The 21,721-nt window shown below is 39.2% G+C and overlaps 1 protein-coding gene across 2 annotated transcripts in view; it reads left to right on the plus strand.

Moving 5' to 3' along the window:
• The window catches only part of MAST4 (microtubule associated serine/threonine kinase family member 4), a 306,287-nt gene that overhangs the window by 46,958 nt on the left and 237,608 nt on the right, over window positions 1-21,721 (plus strand). For both annotated transcript variants that reach the window (XM_072858736.1, XM_072858737.1), the window contains exon 2: window positions 17,296-17,449. In XM_072858736.1, coding sequence (XP_072714837.1) covers window positions 17,323-17,449 — 127 coding nt within the window. In that variant the 5' untranslated portion in view covers window positions 17,296-17,322. The remainder of the gene's footprint in view (window positions 1-17,295; window positions 17,450-21,721) is intronic.

Genomic DNA, 21,721 nt, shown 5'->3' on the forward strand with positions numbered 1-21,721 from the left:
GCACCACATGCCTTTTCTCTGGGAGGGATGTGGACAGATCCCACAAAGATCTGGTGGTGCAGACTCTTAATGTAGTCCAGAGCCTGGGGATGAGAATGTGTCTCTCTTGATCTGGATTTCTGACAGGCAGCTTACAGTGTAGATTTCTCCTGAAGTTAAATGTTGGCTTGAAATGAGAGGAGGAAGTGAGTGGATGGGTTGAGCATTTTATCCTTTGTTTCTTTCATTCCTTCAAGTCTTTACATCTTGGGGGATGCAGCTGTCCAGTCAGTGTACTATCTGGGGTTGGTTTTCCTGCTCTGCTTTTGGAGAATTAGAAGGGAGGGAGGGGTCTGCCTTTCTCCAATAACCTCAATCCTGGTAGGCTGTTAAGTGACTTGGTGAACAAGTACAGGCTGAGCAACTAGTAAGATGCCACTTGCGTCCAGTCTGCCGTTTTTCATGACTCTTTCATCTTGTCTGGAGAAGCTGGAATGCTTTCCTTCTCTGGAGTCAGATGGCTTTGCAAGACAGATGCAAATGGAAGAGTGTGCTGCTGTTCGAGCAGTTGTCTTTTCGATTAGTGAGGCACAGGATAACTGTCAACTGAGGCAGCCTCAGGACCCTGAAGCTTGTGATTCAACAGAGGTTACAGTGCTGAGTTTAATGCAAACACTCTGATGATCAGGCACTTTGAGATTTTCTGTCAACATTTCATCTCAACAGATGATTGTTTTTCTGACTGGACCGTCTGCTGACTTAGAGGACTGTTCTCTCTAGTGATGTGAACTCCACTTCGCTGCTGTTGTGAAGACACACGTTGGCCATCTGCTGGCTGGCAGGGACTGCAGCCCCACTGTGGTTCATGTCAAACATCTCAGGACATCTTTCAGCAGTCTGTTCCTGAATATTTCTAGAACTTTAGCTAAATGAGCAGAATGGAAAAGAAATCTGAGATCAGATTTCTGTTTTGTACTTCATTATAAAAATAAGTGGTTTACAGGCTGTGCATCAGGAGCTGGATACCCTGAGGTCATTGTTCTGGAGATAAAACACCTGACAGTGCCAGTTGTCTTATGAGAGCAGTAAAGAGAAGCATATCTGCAATACAAACTAGAGAATAGTGAAGACTCAAATGGTAAGGTAAAAGTGGAAAAAAAATGTATTAAACATTGAGGTTTGCATTGCCTAATTCCTGGTTCTTCTTTGCCTAACACTGGCCTCAAGCTATTTCCTTTCTTGTACTTAAACCACTTCCAGTAAATTAATTTTATTTCTGTAGTCACAGAAAATGGCATCCTCCATGGACGCACAGCAGGTACTTGTGAAGACACGTGCCAAAGAGCTTGGATGCAATAGAGGATCCTGACAGAAGCTGAGCTGCCTGAAAAGGGAGATAAACAGGCTCGAGTCAAGCAGGCTGGTAGGGACAGAACTGCCTTTTCCCTCTCCTCATTGCTTCTTCCCTGCCTCCTCCAGGCACCTGTGCAGTTTCTCCCCTCCCTGCTGTTTTGAGGAAGGTATGAGTATGGGAACTCTGAATCAGGAGCCTGAGCTAAGGTGTTAGGAACTTCTGAAGGTTACTATTTTTATGAAATGCTGTTACAGAGAAAATACTTGTATTAGTTTTGTCTTGCTGTTGAGTCAGGATTTCTGACAGTGCTGTATTTCTTAATGAGGCTATAATGTGTGTTTGCCACTACAGCATGGTAGTAGCCTGGAAGAGATTTATGCTCTTTCACATCCTTCAGCAGTCACTCCTGGAGAGCCCATTGTTTCATGTTACTCTTGCGTGACCTCCTGGTATGCTGGCAATGTGAGACATGAAGCTGTAGGAAAGGCCGTTGACAGTGTTTGTATGGGGCATGAACAAATGTGGTGCGGCACTCTGGGTCTTGCCACATGCATACGGTTCTAACATCTTTGCATCTGCAAAAATAGATGCAGCAGTAGTATTACTGGAGATAGGATAGCTTTGGGAATCTAGGCTGCCTGCCTAAATACAAAGGACAATTTAGTGTGGTTACATTTCTTATTAAACAGATATGCTAATTGCACTAGTGCCTATATGATTTTTGTAAAACAAGAGCATGCATGCAAGCTGCATTTCCTTTGTTGGAAAACCTTGCCAAGGGTTGTTCATTTTATTGTCTTTGGACAGTGTAGTGTATACTTGTTATAGAAAAGAATTCTGGATCCTACATTCCCTGGACGAGCAGGAGCTCTAAGCTCTGTGGAGGTGGTATTCCTACAGAGTAGATCCCTAACTGAAATCTGGATTCCTTGGTTTATGGGACAATTGGGCTGTATAAAAGGGGCCTTGAAGTGTTTGGGATTGGTTCCTTCCTGGGGAGGAATTTGCTGCAGAAACGTTGTGTGGAGTTACTCCCTGCTGTCTGTCTTTCCCAAATGGGCCTTATCTTGGAAACCACTAACTATTGTGTGTAAGTAAGGAAACATTTAAGTCTTAGCCAAAGGAAGCTTAGTGAATTACTGAAGTACAGATAATTGTGGGGTAGCTTTGAGATTCAAAGTTGTTTGCTCTCCTGTCTGTATGCTACTTACTGAGGCTGACCGTTACCAATCATTTTCTGAAGCTGCTATGCAAACGAAGATGAGGTCACTAAGAAACCAATTTGTGTATCCCAGTTGCTCTGCTTTTCCTTAACAACTTTGCTATATCTTTATTCTAAACTCCAAGAGGGGAGTGCTTCTCTCTTAGTGAAACAAGCAATTCTGAAGAATGATTACAGCTACTGATTCTGTGTGTTGGAGGAGAGGACTCTGTTGGCCATTTTTACTCTTTTGGAAGTATAATGGTAAAACATTCACTAGTGCTGGGGTCCTTTTGGGAAAGTATGTTCTTGAACATTGACTGTTGAAAGAAAAACCTTTAGAAGTGTGTCCTCCAGTGTTGGGAATGGGGTTTCTGAAAAACTGAATGATTTCTACAGAAAAATCAGCTAAGTTTTGGAAAAAATGCTGGAAAAACCTTCTTGGTTGGTTGTGTTGGGTGTGTGGTGTAGTTTTTTTTTTTTTTAACAAATATTGCTCCAATAGCCAAATGATGAAACTAGAACTTGAATTTCCTTGTTACCAGTCTTGCCTCTTTGTTATAAGATGAAGTGAGCTTAAATATTCTTTTGATCCAAGTGAAGGGTAGGTTTCTGGAGGGATACACGGAATTCAGTGCTGCAGAGTTTTTCTTGGGGGTTAAGATGGGGTTTTGGGCTTTGGCTTAAGATGATTCAATGTTTCTCTTTTTGTGAAATAGTTTTATTAAATAACTTTTACATTTGGTATTAAAAATGTCCAGTTAATAGAGCAGTTGAACATCACTAAAAAACTAGGTTAACTCCCACAGTGGTACGTAGTCACACAAGTCATAAATTTCAAAGCTTTTAGCACTGCATGTTTTTCCTTGTGGACTCTTGTTAGTATGTCTTAGCAAGATTGTTTTATTTGCAATTTTGGCTATGGTTTCCTGGATTAGAGTCTGCTATCTATCAGAATAAAAGAAATCAACTAAAATGAAGTGAAATTGTACTGTAGGCGATACAGATATATCCAAACAAGATGCTATTTGTATATATGGATGAAACTAAGGAAGTGTCCCTGATTTAATGTTAGATACTTCCAAACTGCTTCTCCCTATACTTGAGAGAACCTGAAAAATTAGGTTGGCTTAAGAAAGAAGTGGTCTTGGGCCTCTTTTTGTATGTATGACATCTGGTTGATGCCAGCATGTCAACTATTTGAATGGAAAATCGTTGGTTTCCAGACAACTTTGACTCTGAATCTCATTGTTTTATTAGACTTCTCATCCCCTACAATGGTTTTGAATACTTTTGAATAAAATGTCAATTTTCAAATCTGTGCTGTTATGTCTTTTAGAGACTTTAGATTTCTCTAACCTGACAAATTTCTAAACCATAGAAAAGGCAGTATCTTTGTCTCCTAATAGCGATAGTTTGTTTTTAGTAAAAATACTTATGTATTTTGAAGCTACCAGTGTAGAATTACTCTAGTCCATAATCTCTGCCTGTAACCGGGCACAGATAAAAGGACTATGTGTGATTTAAAGTTTTCAGCATTGACTTGGACATCTTTTGTTTTATGAAAGATGTGGGGTTCCATTATTTTGAATAAGAAGATGTAACCCTGAGAATACAGGATGTGGTAGGTTGCTCACTTGAAGTGGCACAGAGCTGATCTGCAAGTTGATTAAGAGGTATACAGTCCGTGCTGCCTTACAGACATGAAGAATCCTAGTTAGACCCTGATAACGGAGGGGTGTGTGTGGTGGTTTTGACAGCACTCCCCTTTCACTAGGGGAAGGTGGAAAAAAGTTGAAATAACTCTAACATGGTGTGAAACATCATGGGTAGAATTGTACTTTATCTTTTATTAAATCAGGTTACTTTAGCAAAATATTATTAGAAAACCCTTCTAATTCAGAGGTTACTGCCATGTTGTAGACATTGTACTGCTTCTGTGCTAAGTTCTACACTGTAGACATTTTAATGAAACTTGGATTAAATTACTTATACTCATGAGATTCATGGTGATATCAAAGCAATCAACTGCTACAACTTAGTATACGACTAATCCTTGTAATTTAGAGAGTTCTAAGTCATACTGAACTTTAAGAAAGTGTGTATAAATCTCTGAGGTGATATGATCTATAAATAAAACTCTAAAAGCCATACAAGTAAATCTTGTTTTGCTGTTAATTTTAGGTTTTCTGCATACGGGTGAAGAAACCAGAGCAGCTCTAAACTGTTTGTAAAGACAAACTCAGTCATTATTTTGATTCGGATGCTTTTTACATGTCTGTTTTGTGCTCTTCTACACATACATACTGATGTCTGTTCTTTCAGATACAATGTGTGATACATTCTCCTATCATCTCCCTGCCCAATAGGACTTAATATAGGATTTTTTTAATCTAAGTAGGGATCTTTCCTCCTCCCACCCATCAATGTCATTGTATTAAACAGCTACCTGTTTAATTGGAAAACCCTGGATAAAAAGATCAGAATGAGTGAAGATAAGTCTGCTTAATAAGTGTAGGGTTTACAATGAGGATATTTAGAAAGTATGGGCAGTTACTTGCTTAGATTACACAAATAATTAAATAGAGGGGTGGAATATTTAAAATCATCCCTTATCACATTTCTGGGTACATCCTCACATGGTCTTCATGGTTTTTCCTAATTGTAATACTTCTTGAAGTCTTCAGGCTAAAAAAAAAAAAAAAAAAAGATCTTCCCTGAGCCAGATAGTGTTAATAAACACTTCTGGTAATGATAGACCTGGGCAAATTGTCTGAGACTGACAAATGGCAGCTGACAGAGGATGTGAAATGCAGTGGAGGCACTTAAAATTATGAACATGGTTCTTGATTATTGTCCTTAACTACAAATCCCTGCCAAATGCAAACTGGGTTCTGCTCCCCCCTTCCCCAGATATGCTTGCCCTTCTAATATTTTTTTGCTAATTGTGTTTGTGAGACTAAAGGAGAAGCATCCCAATCTCTGAATTCTGTGTTAGATGTCTAGGGTAAAACCATAAAGCTATCAAATGCTTTACTCTAGTTCACTTTCAAAACAGTTCAGGAAAAGGGTTTTTCATGGCAGCTATTGTTCAATAATTGCGCATGGTATCTTTCTGAGCACTGAACGGGAAGAAAAAGATCAAAAAGCTCTTGTCTGCAAGGTCTCTTGTGGCGAGGCTGCATTATTTAAAAACTTAGGAGTGTGTTAAAGGCAAACTTGGGAGAAAACCTGCATTTTCTGGAACTGTATATGCTGCTTGTTAAGGTTAATTAAAAAATATGAGGAGATGTACCTACTGGTAATTATTACTAATTTGTGCTCAAGTACATACATGCACATCACTGGTACATTGATCAAGTAAAGCGTTTCTTTTCTAAATCAGACTGTAAATTAACAATGCAACACCTTCACGTAAATAATCTTGCTTTCATCTTGCATTGATTTATGGATCAACTTCAGCTCCATTACATGCTGAGAACCTTTTACTCCAAGCTCATTTCATCATGGGTTTCTCTCTTTTGTTTTGTACCTGCCTTGCATAAATGTGTTGTCATTCCTTTTGATACATTATTCCTAATGAAAGTGATGCTGGATTTGAAGCTTTATATGTTGAAATGGATTATTTAATATTTTAATAGTCTAAATGAGGAATAATAAATTGAGAATAATTTTTTTTCTTATTGTGGGTAAAGATTGTCTCCCGTTCTTAAAATTGAGGTATTTGTGAGTTGCTGTAGCTGGAATGCCCAGTTAGACTTAACAGTGTTTGGTAGTGCTTATTAGAAAGCTGCATTACAAATGTGTTTTTCCATTAGTCAGAGGAATAAGTTAATCAGTAGGAGTTCTGTAAGTCACTGGGTAGGTCCCTCAAACGCTGCATTACAGTCAAGAAGCTCTTGCTACGCTTGGAGTGGCTGTTGTTCAGAGTGGCTTGTTACGGGGAGCTGGTCAGTGGAATGAGGAATGTTTCACCTTGCATTTTTGTTTTTAATTTTGCTGTAACTGAGGGAAAAGTGAGAGCTAATTGAGCATGGATGGAGCAGATAGACTTGAAAAAACAATTAGTTTTCTGAGGCTTCCAATGCGATAGAATAAATCAAACCTTTATAGGTAGCCTAGGAGCTTGTTGGTGAATGTGAATGGAAATAGATTTTTATAAAGAACTAAACTGCTTTCACTTCATTAGTATTCGTGGTATACCCCCCCCCCCCTTTCCAGAGATATATATTCTCCTCTGAATTATTTTTTTTCATGAGACAAATGATGGTGGTGTCAACAGCTGATGAAGATGAATAGGTCTTATGTATTTCAATTTTTTTTTTTTTGGTTGAAAATTACTTTGAAGGTTAGTTTTACTAAATTTTCATCCTCCTAGTTAAAGAGCCGGGAAAAATCTTTCTTAAAAATCTGTGTATGAGCAGCAGCATTAGAAATGTTTGAAGTAAGGTGTGCATGTGGATGCCTGCACATACACGGAGTATAAATACATATTTCCATGCATTTGTCATGGCTTTCTTGTGCTGTAAAAAGGATCATTAAAATAATTAAGGGTGAAAATTTTGCCTGTGGTGTCTAGAAATATCAAAGTTCTTTTCTGTTTGCTGTGTAGCTAATTTCTTCTTTCATTGAGAAATTAAATAGTGTGGCTAGTTTGATATTTTTCTCTACACCAGAGCATAGTGCATAGCATTGCTAATGCTATTAATAGCTCTGCATATGATAGTAAGAAAATGAATACAGCCATAGAATATTAAAGAACAAAAATTTGCCAAAAAAGGCTTTATGCAAGGGAAGGTAAGAAAATACTACTTTGGGTCATGTAATTTTTTTTTTAGTGATGCACAATATTGATAACTTTCATTTAAATTTGTTGACATTTGGTTCCTAGTGTTTCAGCTGAAAACTTGGTTGTCTTTGTTCTCTTCAGCTTAGGAGTAGATAAATCAGTGGAAACAAAACAATCCCCTGAAGTGGTGCTTTGTGTTAGATGTGATTTTTGCAATGCATGCTGCCATGCCCTGCAAAGTTATGCCTGTGTGGGGACACAGCAGGGGACACAGCCACCACTGCTCCTCAGCATCCGTGGCCCTGCTGGAAGGAGCAAGACTGCTGAAGCGCTTGTGCCGATGCCTACACCTTAAACCTGCAGCGTCTTGTCATTCCTGAAATGTGTGTATGGGTGTGGTTGTTTTTTTTTTTTTTTCTTCAACACTGCAGGCATGCAGGCTTCCAATTGTTGTCCCTTTGCCTCAGACCCTGGAAGCTGCCCACCAGTGTTGGGAGTTGGGTTGTGTCCCTGGTTTCCTCCCTAACTGAAGGGGGGGTGTGTTTGAGCAGCTTTCCGCTGACTTTCTCTTGCTGCCTCCCAGCTCCTCACCGAGTCTTTTGCAGCAGGCAGATGTGGCAGTAGTCACTGACAGCAAATTTCAACACTATGAAACACTTTTTCCTGCCAAGATGGCCAGCAGGATGGGGACAGGAAGGGAGTATCCTTCCTGCTGCATAGTGGTGGCACGCACCGCTGCACATCTGGGCAGCGAAGGGTGGTTTTTCTTTTTTTTTTAATCATCTTTTGTCAGATCCCTTTTAGAACTGTGGAAGCGAAGGTGAAATGTGAGGGTGCTTCCTGATGCTCAAGCAGTGCTCGGAGCAGCTGTACCCCTACAGAAAGGGGGATTTTTTTCTAGACGGTGCACTTAGAGCTGAGTGGGTTGGACAGACCCCTCAAACCCTACTCTCTGTTTTTATGCTTTTTTGGATTAAATGATCAAACAAACTTCATTACAGAATCCGCTATGTTGAGTCTGGTCCCGCTGCGTCCTTCCTAGTAGGGCTGACCTGTTGAGCTGCTGCAGCTTCACCCGGGCTAGCAGCCTGTGTGCGATGCTTTGACTTCTCTTGCTTTTCGACAGCAGTGGCAGTTTTCCCTAGGTCAGAAATGAAGTGATTATTTTTTTTTTTGTCAGAAGCAAAGGCCTTTGTACATCATGTGTGTTCCTGAGAAGATACCAGTATGAGTGTCAGATTAAAAAGAAAGTCTTGATGCTACCAGCAAGTGAAGTGCCCTATGTGATCCCCTTTAACCACAAGTTGAGCTCTATCTATGTATGTTTATTTAGAGCTATGTTCTGTTTTTTTGCTCTTGTTGTAGAGCCTTGCAAGAGATCTGCAGAACCTGCTATTTATTAATCTTTTTCTTAATGTTCATTAAAGCCAGGTGAGTAAAACCAGGGAGATTAGGGCAGGCTGAGTTGTTGGAAGCAGTGTCTTCAGTACAAATACTGTTGCTTCCTTTGTTCCCTGGAAAGGGAGCAGTCTGACCATCCATCTGTGTGTACAGAGCCAGCACACAGGAGGCTTTCAAGAACTGAAGGACTCGATCATATTGTAACAAAACTGTCCGATCTTAACCAGGGTAAAGTAATAATTGGCTCAGACAGCAGTATGCATGCATATTTATAGGCTGCTTCTTGGCCTTGCAGAATACTGTGAAGGCTGCACTTCATTTTCTGTGCAGTCATGTGTAAATATGTTTGTGAAAAAGTGTTGGATGCAAGCTGATTTTTTTAAACAAAGCTATAGGTGATTCTTCATATTCCTCTGAGTTGTATTTATTTATTTATTTTTAATTGACCAGAGGTCAGATTTGTTTCCAAGAAGAATTCAACTGTTTTAAAGGCAAATTTGCATTTCTAGAATGGGTGTGAAGAGGGTAACAAAATAATATGGATATATCTCTATTGATCCTTAGCAGAATTCTTAAAATATTTCTGTACTACCCAGGGATAGGTAAGAACATGCTATGGAAAAGCATCACGAACTTTGTTCGCTGATTCTGTGTAGTTATACATCATCATATATTCAGCATAATCAACTAGACAATTTTGAACAGTTACGTTAGTTTTAAGTATTGCATTTATGTGTATATGTAGGATATAAAACCAATAAAGAAAGTGATTAGAAGTGAAGCTTTGTGAACAGCAGAGCTTTACAATGGGTTTCTCCTCTTTACCTTGGTACGGACATGTTTGCAGTGTCAGCTGCAGGTTGTGTTCATATGTAAATTCAGAGTTGCTGTATGAATGATTAGCAAATAATATTATGACTGTAAACAAGACCTTTTCTGCCTCTTGCCCTTTCATTCAATGGGGAGCCTAGAACCTGACTGACTTTCTGTCTGTGCAGTAGCTGATGGGCTGGTGTCACTGTCCTAGTGAGGAAACTGGAGGTCATGGAGAGAAGTGAAGTAGTCCAAGGCTTGACGTCTAGAACAGGAATGGCAGATGCCATTCAGCTGGAGAACTAGCAAGGTCTCTCAGCCCAAGCTGAGGGAGATCCTTCCCACGGAAGGAGGGTGGAAAGGCAATGCCAAATTTAAGAAATGTGGGATGAACAGTCATCTTCCTACTTGACCTGTGGTGGGCGGTGGTGGGGAAAAAGTCTCTCCTTGTTTTCAAAGAAGTGTGATAGGAAAGGGGGCAAGAAATGGGATCTTTCCTTGTCCAGTGGAATCTGTGTGGCCTGGTGAGACCTTCTCTGTATCCACTCTTTGCCTTCATTATCCTTGGCTTCTTGGAAGTGGTGCTAGTTTCTGGAGAAGTGTTTCCTTTTATCTCTCTGCAGAATTAGGTTATTTGTGATTCTCTGTTCTGCAAAGCAGAGGCTGCTTGAAGAGCTGTGAATATTCAGAATAATTGCACAGTTCTCTAAAGTGTACTCAAAAGTGAGGTGGGTTAATATTGCTTGTGGGCAAAGGGAATGTAGAACATACCAACCATCAGCTGATCTAATTGGAACTGCTAAGGATCTTGTTCAGCTCTTGGGTTTGGTGTAGGTTCACGGAGACTCCTGTGTACCCCCAGAGTGCTCAGATTGCACCCCCAAGCAGGATCTGTCAAAAGTTGATGTTGTTGTGACCAAAAGCAGTGGAGCTGCTCCTCACAGACAGGAATTAGGGCAAGGTATCTGTTGGAAATTTGTTTGCACCTCTGCTGGCGATGGTACTGTAAGACAGACCTCTTGAGCATCTACACCACCCCATTCTAGCATCTCGTCTTCAAGTCTAATTTTGTTCTACTGAATTCTCATGAAGCATCTGAAGTAACTAAAGTGCACTATGCTCTTAATTGGCTAAAATGTCTTTTTTAACATTCTAAGATGCCTCTGGCTTTTAGAAGATACAATCCTATCCATTAATAAGATCATATTCACTGTCGCTCTCCGTGTCAATGCAGCCAATCAAAACTCATGTATCTGTGCCAAATTTAATTAGACTTAGGGAAAATATTTAAGTGATCAGAACATACCTCTCCCCCATATCCAGTTGAAGTAAGTTTGTATAGTTTGCGTCAAAAAAAATGCTTTGCTGGGCATGTTTCAGTGTCTGTGCTTAAAATGCTCGCAAAGGAACCAGATAGGGAGGCAGTGTGCTGTGAGGAACCCAGCGTAAATAATGTGAAGAAACAGATTGAATTATGTTCCTAGCAATCTGCTTCACTACAAAGGGTCAATCACTGTTGAACTAGCAGTAGGTCTTAACTGGCCTCAGAAGCATGCTTGCTTCTGGTACGGTTTATGTCTGGAGATGCAAGAGACAGAAGGGGTTTGTTAGGTTTGTGAAGCCATGCTCCTCTTAAGCATTTAGCTTTATAAAGATGAGAGTTTTTACTGAACAATTGAATATCTCTTCACCACCTGGTAGGCTCCTGTACTTTTGTCTGCCCGGGACTGGAGCTTGATGCTTTCCATTCTCACTTCTTTAAACATCTGGGTAGGTGTGATGCTATTTGGCATATTTGATAACAACATACTTATTAGTAGAATTTTATTTTGGGACTTCTGGTTGATAATAAAAAAAAAACCTAAGCAGCAAAAGTATGCTGGATATTTTCTGCTTTCGGTGCACTATATGTGAGAGTTTTCAGGTGATGTGTCTCTTTTGGATTAGTGCCTGACTGCGGAGGCACCAGGGGAGGCTTAAAATGGGTGACAGCGCACAGCATTTTTATGGAAACTTTAGGATTTAATGTGTGTATGCGACATGACCTGAGGTATAGTGGAGCTGTGCAGCGTTCAAGAGGAAGAAATTAAAATGCTTAATAGAACATCTTTGTTCATATTTTTGAGACTGAATACTTGACCTGTATTTCCCAGTTTCTGTGGGAAGTAGGAATATTGCCTATGGAGCGATTAGGGGAGGTTGGGGGTGAAGATATGTTTTGGACAATAAAGCCATAGTGGGTGTTTCAAGAAAAGGTGGAGCTCAGCAGGTGAGTTCAGTTCTCATTTCAATTTAATTTTTATTGGGAAAAACCACCCCATGTTGCAACAAATCTCAGCAGCTCAGAATAGCTTGTTTTCCTTATTCTGCTGCTGTCAGTGTGATGGTGTTACCTTAGCTTCATTCACCTTCTTGTACCATGGATTTCCTCTCCTGAAATCCATTATTTTCTTTCTGGCTGCCTCACACCTCATTATGTACTCGGCTCAAATTATACTTCTAAACACTGATGCTAGGTCGAATTTTGAACCAATTGTCATGTCCTTAATTTTCATAAGGACATGTGGGCTGATGTACTTGATGTGACTACTTGATGATATAATTATCAAGCAGAGAATTCATTCTAGCTGTAGAATAAATACACGATGGTAGACAGCTGGATTTAATATTACTGAGGTTTTTAAAAAGATGAAGATAATCCTTTCTGAGTAGGTGAGCTGTTAAAAGTCCATGGCTAATACAGTGTGAGAATAATTTTCTTAGAGGAATGTACCTGATTCTATTCACACAGAAATTTACTAGCTTCAAAATATGGGGAAAAAAAAAAAAATTGTTTGAGGACAAATTGATTCAGTCCTGATTCCCCAGAGGAAATTCCTGTATAACTGGAGGAGACTGTCACTCAAATTCCATCCATGTTTCTATAGGATCTTTAAATCTATGTGTAGAAGTCTATGGTAAGGATATTTTGATGATTCTGTTCTATGTAATTTTTAAGCTGTTCTCCTCTAATGATACTGTCTGTTCCTTTTTGTAAGGTTCATGGGAAGGAGGGGGGGATAGGGTTTTGTGAAAGCTGTTATCTCCTAAATTTTACAGTGCTTCTGTAGAAATTGATTATATCTACAGCATAAACAGGCAGATTTTTTTATTAAATGTATGGAAAAATGGATTGGAAGAAATTAGTTTTGTAGAACAGTACGTTCTGCATAGCTTGGAGTTTGCCATGTGTTTTCTGTCTTTCAAAGTGCCTTTGTCAGAAAGGAATTATTCAGTATTTAATGTTGGGGGAGGGAGCGTTTTTACATAAGTTAACTATCCATGCATTGTGAATATTAACAGCAGAGACTGGTGGTGAGATGTGTACTGATTAAAAATCCCTCTCTAAGCAGCCTGTGTACACTCAATGGCTAACTTAATTCCCTTTGTACTACGGATAGACGACAATCAAATACACTTGTTTTCATATACTTTGTCTTAGCTGTTATGGGTCTTTGAAGTAGTGACTTTCAAAAGTAGTAATGTCTCGAATTCTTCTGTTCTGCTGCCCCACAATTCCGTAGACAAGTGGAAAAACTGCCCTCCGTTATCCTATTGCTTCTTAAATCGCTAACATTTCTTTAAAAAGGGTGTGGAGAGAAGCATATGCTTGCAGCCTGCGTGCAGTAATAGGACAGTGGGCAGAGCATGTGATAGCCAAAACCTCAAAGTATAGCATGAATGTCTGTTTATTGGAAACTGCCTGCAGGGGTACACTATTGTATTTCTTGCAACTTGCTGTCAAGCAAGTTTCACTGAAAAAAAGGTGCAGCCAACCAAACCCAGGTTCTCCTGTGGTCCTCGTATGCTATCCAACATCGACACGTGTCCATATAGCTAGTAAGCATGAAGTAAATACCAATAGACTGATTATTGTGGCTGGGCAAAACTATTTGATGTGCTGAGCAAAAGCAGCTTGAGTAAAATTATTTAAAATATCTCTGGTAGAATTTCAACAACCCTAATTTCCTCAAGATACTTGCTTTGATGTTGTCTTGCAGACAGCAATGTCTAATCTGTACCTGAGAAGACATTCAACCTGAACTTTCATAATGTTCAGGTTTCCAGGAGGTCTTTCAAATAAGTATTAACAAGTTTGAATAGGTCTTGCTATTACTTATTTATTTAAACTTCTCATAATCGTATTACTGAATGATTGTAGCGTTATTTTGGCTGAATTAACCACTTTGTGTGATTTGAATATGTGCCATGTTGTATCTCTTCAGAATCAGCTGTGTGTTCCAAGGAAGCAGGACCTCATAAAATGTTCTCTGTTTCACTTACTTGGACTTGAATGCTCTGCCTGGCAGGAGGGGAAGGCTGTTTTGTTGGGGACAGAAAGCTTCTTCCTCTGCTGCATAGGCTTTTGCTTGAAGTAAGGTCTGAAAGGGGGCTAGAAAGCCCCTCTGGGTCAAATTGGTTCATCTCGCTGTCTATTCTTTGAGAGCAGCAAAAGCAGTTATTCAGGGGGAGCTTGCAAGCCTCGCTACTTTCTGCAGTCCATTTCCCTCATATTTCCCCAGCATCCAGAGTTGTTATGTCAAGGCTGTTAAAGAGTACATCCTTGTCTACTCTTCTCTGTCTACTACAACAGCAGTTGCAACATACAGATGCCTTTCAAATACACACTCTATGTGCTATAGATCTTATTTTGCCCTTTTGAAGCAAAAGCAAGCCTTCGGATAGCTTCCAGAAATGCTTTGTTGATATACGTGTAGTTGTTTCTGTAAAGCAGGAGTTGGCTATCAGTATGAAAATGTTAAATCTCGTATTTCCATATTGTTTCTTTGTGGTGCTAGACCGTATAATGTCTCTTGGTATAGTTGCTTCAGGTGATGAGATATGGTTCTCTATATTCAGCTGGCAGATCTGTGTAAGCGTCACCTACTATATTGAATTTGACTGTTCCTAAATTAAAATGAAATTCTGCCCCCAAGAAACACTTAGTGAAATCTAATACTGCTATGATATTTTGGTCCTTAAATTTGTCATATGCAAGAATGCTTATTTTTGTTTTATCTCCATGTAATAGAATCACGTTCTCCTTCAACAGAATCTGAATTTCACCCTGTTGTGTTTAAAAATGCAAAACTTCAGAAATTACATTTCATTTCTGTGTTTCTCATGTCAGAGGATTGCATATGGACTTTCAAATTGAGGACATCATGTTGAAAAGTGTTGGTGGGAAGGACGTCTCCCCTCTTTCCCTGCCCTTTCTTCTCCAGTCCTGTTCCCAAGGACCTCCACATGTAGGTCCTCAGGCCTGGCCAGTTCACGTGGGGTCAAAATTACTTCTTCCTGGCTGGTAGCTTCTGTCCCAGTGGCCAAGACCCAGGCCCTGGCTGCATGGGCTCTCCTCCATTTCCATGCAAGTTCTGGAAGAAGTTTGTATTGCTGAGAAATTCTGTGCCCAAAGTTCGTGCTAGAATTGTATCAAACAGGAATTTTAGTTGTGGTAGAGTCATTTAGCAACAAGGAGGTACCTTTGCAAGAGAATGCTGGCAGGGTATTGCTGTTAAAATGATGAGCTGATGGGGCTTGATAATTAAACTGTCTTGGCTTTCAAAAATCATACTCTTCTGAAGCTGCTAGTTTGGATGGTGGAGAAGCATCTTAAATATGAATTGAGGACCTGGACAGTACTGTGCTGCTTTGTACTATAGCCCCATCTTAAAGTTTCTTCTGAAAACCTGAAAGCTGTGGAAAAGGAGCACAGCTTAATTGGAAATAATGAATTTTGTAATCAGGCTGCATGTCGTGGTATGCATAAGTCTGTTCATTGCGGGAGTGACTTGAGGAGCCACAAAGGTTATATACCTGATTATAAGGGGAAAAGGTAACAGGGTGGAAGGCACTAATTCTGTTGTGTAGACTTAAGTGCTAATGTGCAAGGAGCCTAGTGCATTTGTTGATTTTTCTTTTTTCTTTTTGTTTAAAGTTTTGATGAGCCTTATGCCAGGAAAAAGAGATTTAAAATGTGGTTGGTTACTTTGAAGTGTGAGCCTCTTTTAAGAAAGTGCATGGATTTTTGCCAATAACTCGCCTAAAGCCTTGATTGGATCATGTCGTTGTCAGGTGCTTGGAGTCATTTGGAGTGTAGCATTGAGCAGTCGTTGCTGTCCATCAGTTAGTGAGCAGTTTGAGTATTTGCTTGTAGATTTATGTGAAAAAGTCTCAAAATAATGCTGCTTAGTAGCCAGCTGTTGTCAGTCATTTCCTTTTTAACTGATCTGTAAATTCACCTTGTGAGGTATCTTAGCACTTGGAAATAGAAATATTTGTGATATACCTGTGTTAGTAAAAGATAAATAGTAACAATGTTTAATTAAATATTTTTTCTGATCCCGAAACCTCCCAATTTTTGAAATTGCTAAAGGCACAGGCTGTGAGTTCATCAGTTACTTCAGTGTCTGTCATGAAAATGAATGAGTCCTAATAGGCTGAAGAAGCAGATTCAGAAACCATTGTGTTTCTTGATGCTTCAAAAGTGTTTATTTGCAAAGACTTCCAATAAGCTGCAGATTTGATTAAAAAACAAAAACCAAAACCCAAAACACTAACTAACCTGAAATATTAAATACAAAAAACTCTAAATATGGGATTTGAAATGCTTGGTAGGGCATACAGTACTTTGCTGTGGGATTAACGGTAAGCAAAAATGGGCTTCACTGTGCACCTTCATTGGTGACTATGGTGACCTTGACTCCTTCCTTTCAGTGGGCAGAGAGGATGAAGCAGTTTGGTATGCCGGTGATATGTAGATTGCCTGGCTGATAAGTCTCAGTACGTGAACTGTAAAAATCTGAAAGACTTTGTGCTTGGCTTCCTAAAAAACTGTGGTAGGAATTGGGGTTTAAATGTTACAGAAAAACATTTGAGTGGTTTGCAAAATAGCGACACCATGTGACTGCACCAGTTTAAGGAGGAGGATGCTTGTAAAACTCAGTCTACTTTGTGTGCTTGCATCCCTGCTCTTTCTTCCTTTGCCTGTATTTGCTCACTTGCTTTTCATTTTGTTTTTGTGAATTTATTCAAATATTGAGACATTAAATGTATTGTCAAAACCAGAGGGCTAAAATGTTGTGTAGGAATGATGACAGGGAAAGAATTTGGAGAATGAGGATCTGCATTTACGCTTATTTCAAAGTCAGTGTAAATTAATGCCTGTTTTATAAACAAGATAACTTAATATTTTTTTTGCACTGGCATTGATAAATCGATTTGTCAGTGTTTCCCTGGACTGGGCAGTGGTTTGCATTTTGTTGGTAGTACAGTGCCATCTAGTGACTGCTCACATGAAGCTGGAGAGAGATTGCCAGGCAAAAACGTTGGCAAGAGAACATCGCATAGATTGCAAGGTCAGATGGTTCACAGCTGCAAAAAGACTGCTTTATGGAAGGTCGAGTAAGTTGAAGTCTGATCCCTTGTACCTTGAGACCGGACCACTGCAAAAAATGCTCCCTGTGTGAGAGTGTGGTCAGAGGTGGTGTGAGTGGTACAGGATGAGGATGGCTTTCTTACACAGCCAGCCACAAATCTGGCACTTGCAAAATTTTTGGTTTCAGTTAGCAATTTAATTACCTTAAGATCTTTGTAAACACTTTTTTTTGTTTCCCAAATGCTGTCATAATCTTTAGGCAAAGGTAACTTAGATTTTGTTTTCAAATTTTTTTCATTATAACAGTATATATGCATTTTTTTTTCTCTGTTTCTTTGCAGCTTGATCACATATTGTCCCCCCCACCTATGCCTTTTCGAAAATGCAGCAGTCCTGAAGTCTCTTCTGGCCCTGGAAAGTCTTCTAAATTTAAGAGGCAGCTGAGTGAAGATGGGAGACAGTTCAGAAGAGGAAGCCTTGGAGGAGCTCTGACCGGTGAGTTTGGGGTGTGTGTAATGTCACCTGGAGGTTTAGTGGCTGTGGAACTGATGGCACCTTGACCCCTGGTGTTTGCCTTGTGGTGAACTCTTCGGGGGGTGTGTGTGAGCTCCACCTGGAGTTTCCATAGTCTGTTCCACATGGGTTCCCCAATTTGTCAGCAGGTTGAGTTCATGTCTGAGGTTCTACCTGTGTGGGGTGCTACTAGGTGGCCAAGCACAGCCTGAAAATGACCTGTTTCTTGAAATTTTCAGGCATATGGCATTTATCTTGCTGACTTAGTTTGGTGGCTTAAGGGTTGTTTGAGATGTGCTTACGTGCATTCATCCATGGGGTAACATACATCTTGTTTCCTCAAGGAGCTGAAGTGCACAGATGGTCCCTTTAGACTTGATTTCATTAAAGAAAAAGCAATTTGGTCTCATTTATCTGGTGGAGTCCTCCCAGGGAAGGAGGGGCATTACCAGCTAGCTACTGGCTGTGGACTGCAACTTCTCCTCCGTGGAGCCATGCAGAAGTAGCAGGACGCTTGAGGAGGGCTCAGGCCCTCCCTGCCCTGATAGTGTCTGTGGAAGAAGCCAGATGCTGAAATCGTGATTGTGTCCTGGGAGCTGTACAGGTGCAGCGGTCACTGAAGACTGATTGTTTTTGAGTGTGGAGTGAGATGAATGTGAAAACACTGGGACAAGTTAACTGTCACTTGCTTTGTGTATTTCAAGAAAAAGAATTTCTAAATTCACTAGAACTCGGCAATTAAATATATTCCTGAAGTGCACAATTTCTAACAGTTTGAAGAACTTGTTGTGAAGAACAGGATATTAAGTACTTGGTGAGAGGGACAATAGATTTAGGTGAATTTAGTGGAAGGGATAAATTTGAGACTCAACATCTTGTTTTATCTGTTTAAATGATGTTGATTGATATCAAAATTGAACAGGTGAAATTCAGGTTAGAGAAAGTTGAAATGGCATTTACTTGAGATGTTAGTGTCTTCTGTCTCTGACTTCTATACATTGCTCAGAGGCATTTTTGCTTGGGGGTGAAAAATGGTGCCACAGGGGATAGAGCTGATGCTTCTGCCATAAGTGTCTGGGAAGTGCTTTTAAGGTATTTGCTTTTCTCTCTTCCTTCCCACCCCTCTCCCTGTCCTTACACTGGAAGAAGCTCCAAGAAGCTATTACAATACTTCTCTTTGTCTGTAATCAGTAGGTTAGAATCACCTACAATGCTTCTAATGAGTGACAAATAATTTTTTTTTTTACTTAAGTTACTTAAAAAATTAAGTTGTCTCGTACTTTATGTGAAGGAAAGACAGATACTACTACAAGATCGTCTTGTGTCACATCAGCACATAATCATTGCTGTTATTTTTACTATCACTAGGGTAAGATTTAGCGTTTCCCTTGCAACTTCATTTTTATCAAGAGTTCTATTATGAAGATTTCAGGAACAATATCAGAGTATTTGTGATCTGTATGGGCTTTCGTGGAAGTCAAGTGACTAACAGTGGTCTGAAGTGTCAATTTTGCTAACCATATCAGTGAACTCTGGCTTCTCTGGAGTGTTACTACTCTAAAAACTTGAAGTGTAGACCAAACTAGTATTTTACTGAAACTAAAAATTGCTAGCACACTATTTATTATTTCAGTAGGAGTTGGTGTGGGTTTTTAGTTTTGTTTTTGTTTACCTTTAAAGTACGGTGGTGGTCTTTAAAAATTGAACTTTCCTGTATAAGCCCTCCAGATAAAGAGGGAGAAGGCAGCCTAATCAAAAACAAACGAAGCAAATGTGCTCTGCTGCTGTAGTCTCTGGTCTTTATTTCTATGCTTGAATTATTGCTTGAGGCCTTTATAAAGGGAAATGGATATGCTTTTTGTCTGCTTGCAATATGTTGTGCAGGGTTTCATGTCAGGATTTAGGAATATAGCGTGCAATGATGTTAAACTGCTTTATTACTAATGCACTTTAAATGAACCTGAATACCCTAAGGCTTTGGTATCTTAAAATAGTTTAAATATCTTAACAGCTTTCATGATTCTGATTAATTTAATCAAAGTCATTCTGATGACAGAAGGTTCTTAATATTCTTTTGGGATTTTTCAAAAAAATTGATTTTAAAGAAACCGCTGCAGATAGGAAATAGTTCTCTAGAATTGTTTCAAATGCTCAGTAAGATGAAGTTAATCATTTCAGTGTTACCTTGGATTTGTATTTACCTACCTTTTTTCACATACTTAAGGTTTGGGTGGGTTTTTTTTTTTTAGTTTCTTTAATGCTTAAGCATTAAAGTGACTCACTGTTCTGGTTTGAAACTACAAGAATCACAGTATCATTTAAAAAAAAAAAAAGCGGGGGGGTGGGGGGGGGGATGAGAAGGCCTTCCATTAAAATGAATGAGCTGACATGTGTTTGGTTTGGGTTTACTTCTATGTTCGCACATTCCCTCCCTAATTTCTGTTTGAGTCTTAATGTTTCTGAAAAGATATTCATGGTCCATAAGGGGGGAAAAAAAACCCAAAACATTTGGAGACCTGTAATTTGGAAAAGTACTTGATCTTTAAAATCACTTTACACCGATTACTATCTTCCTTTAGTCTTACTTCTGTTCTGTTGCTTTTGATACTCTTTTAACTTAACAATGGGTATCAGTCCATTGGAAAATAGTTCAGAAAGGTATTTTTGAAATTGTTTAAGGTACAGTCTCTATTTCTGTTGTTCAAAAATGTTACCTTTGCTAAACTAGAAATACATTAAGTGGGAGTAAGTAAAGCAAGAGAGAAGACTCCTAGCTTATAAATTTGCAGAGTATTCCTATGCTGATGCTTGTTGCTCCCTACAAATGTTAGAAAATAAGTGAATTGTGCTTTGTGTGTTACTTTGACTTTCCCTTTGCTGTTAAAAACATAATATTATTGAGCCATACAACATAAGTAGTATTAAGGATAAAAACAAAAATAAAAAATTAATTTGTTTGTATAAAACCAGATAGTTCAAATCCTGCGGGGCTGAATACTAATAGAGGTAAATAGATAGTGTTTTTATCTCTGGGAATAGATACCAAATAAATGAGTTTATTAGGCTTTACAAGAGGGAATAATGTTATGCATGACATAAAGAAGAAATAAAATCTGTATTGTTGCAATATATTGGAAGAGACTTACAAAACCTGAAGGATTACAGTTACTGAGAACCTACTACTCTGAATTGGCTAAAGTAAATAACAAAACTCTTTATATAGGAATATGAGAAAAATTGAGAATGATGTATAGGTTTTTCCAGTGGGAAATCAACACAAGGGAGAGGAGGTTTGGAAACTTGGAGAGGTGGGGTAGAAACTGAACTTAGTTCTACACAGCTTCAGGGAAACTAGAACCCAGATTTTTTTTTTTCCTGAATTGCCCAGTTTTAAGCAGTCTAGCAACCACATGTTTTCAGTGATAGCAAAGAATGCTCTTCGGAGTTGAAGAAAATTAAATCAATGTTTTTGAGAATAAATCTACTATTGCTTTGTGTTGAAAATCGCTAGGGAACCACTGATATTAAATGAAGTTTGGCCAATAAAAGAAATGAATACTGCTTCCTGGAGACACCATGCTATTATATTTTGGAAAAGTCACTTCAGACTAATTGTTGTGACAGTATTGCTTTCCTTAATCTTCATCCCCAAGGAGGGGGAGGAGGAAGACTTTTGGAGACAGAGAGACTGAATTTGGAATGAAAAGACTTTATTGGATGTGGCCTGCTGTTAGACTAGCAAATCTACTTTAATAGTTATTGTTGTGAAGTGCTAGCAGTACTGCTAAACAGAAAGAAAGGATGAAAAATAATATTTCATAATGGGGGTTGCTAAACATAAGCATTCATGAGGCAAAACAACTTCAGAGTAAAAGTATTTGGAAGTAGTTTATGACCAGTTCCTCTTTTAATTTAAAATACCATGTTTCCAAAGGGTTATAAAGTTTTGGGTAGCAAAACCACTTATAAAATAATCAGTGTTTGCCTTTCTCCTCTTCTGCTCCTGCATTGTAACTTCTGCTCCAGCTTCCCTCTTGCCTGTGTGCATGTGTTCCTGTAGCAGCGCTTGCGACATCCTTTACCGTGGAAGTAAACTGAAGCTTTAAAAGTTCTGCTTGTACCACAGATGGTGTAAAACACAATCCTTACGCAGTTTGTTCAGCTGCAGAATAAGCCTGGTCTCAAAGATGAGCTAGAGCTACTTGTTTAATAGCCCTAGGTCAAATACAGAGGGAAAAGATCATTGCTTCACAA

Source organism: Ciconia boyciana, chromosome 4, assembly GCF_034638445.1.
Source record: "Ciconia boyciana chromosome 4, ASM3463844v1, whole genome shotgun sequence".
Lineage (NCBI taxonomy): Eukaryota > Metazoa > Chordata > Aves > Ciconiiformes > Ciconiidae > Ciconia > Ciconia boyciana.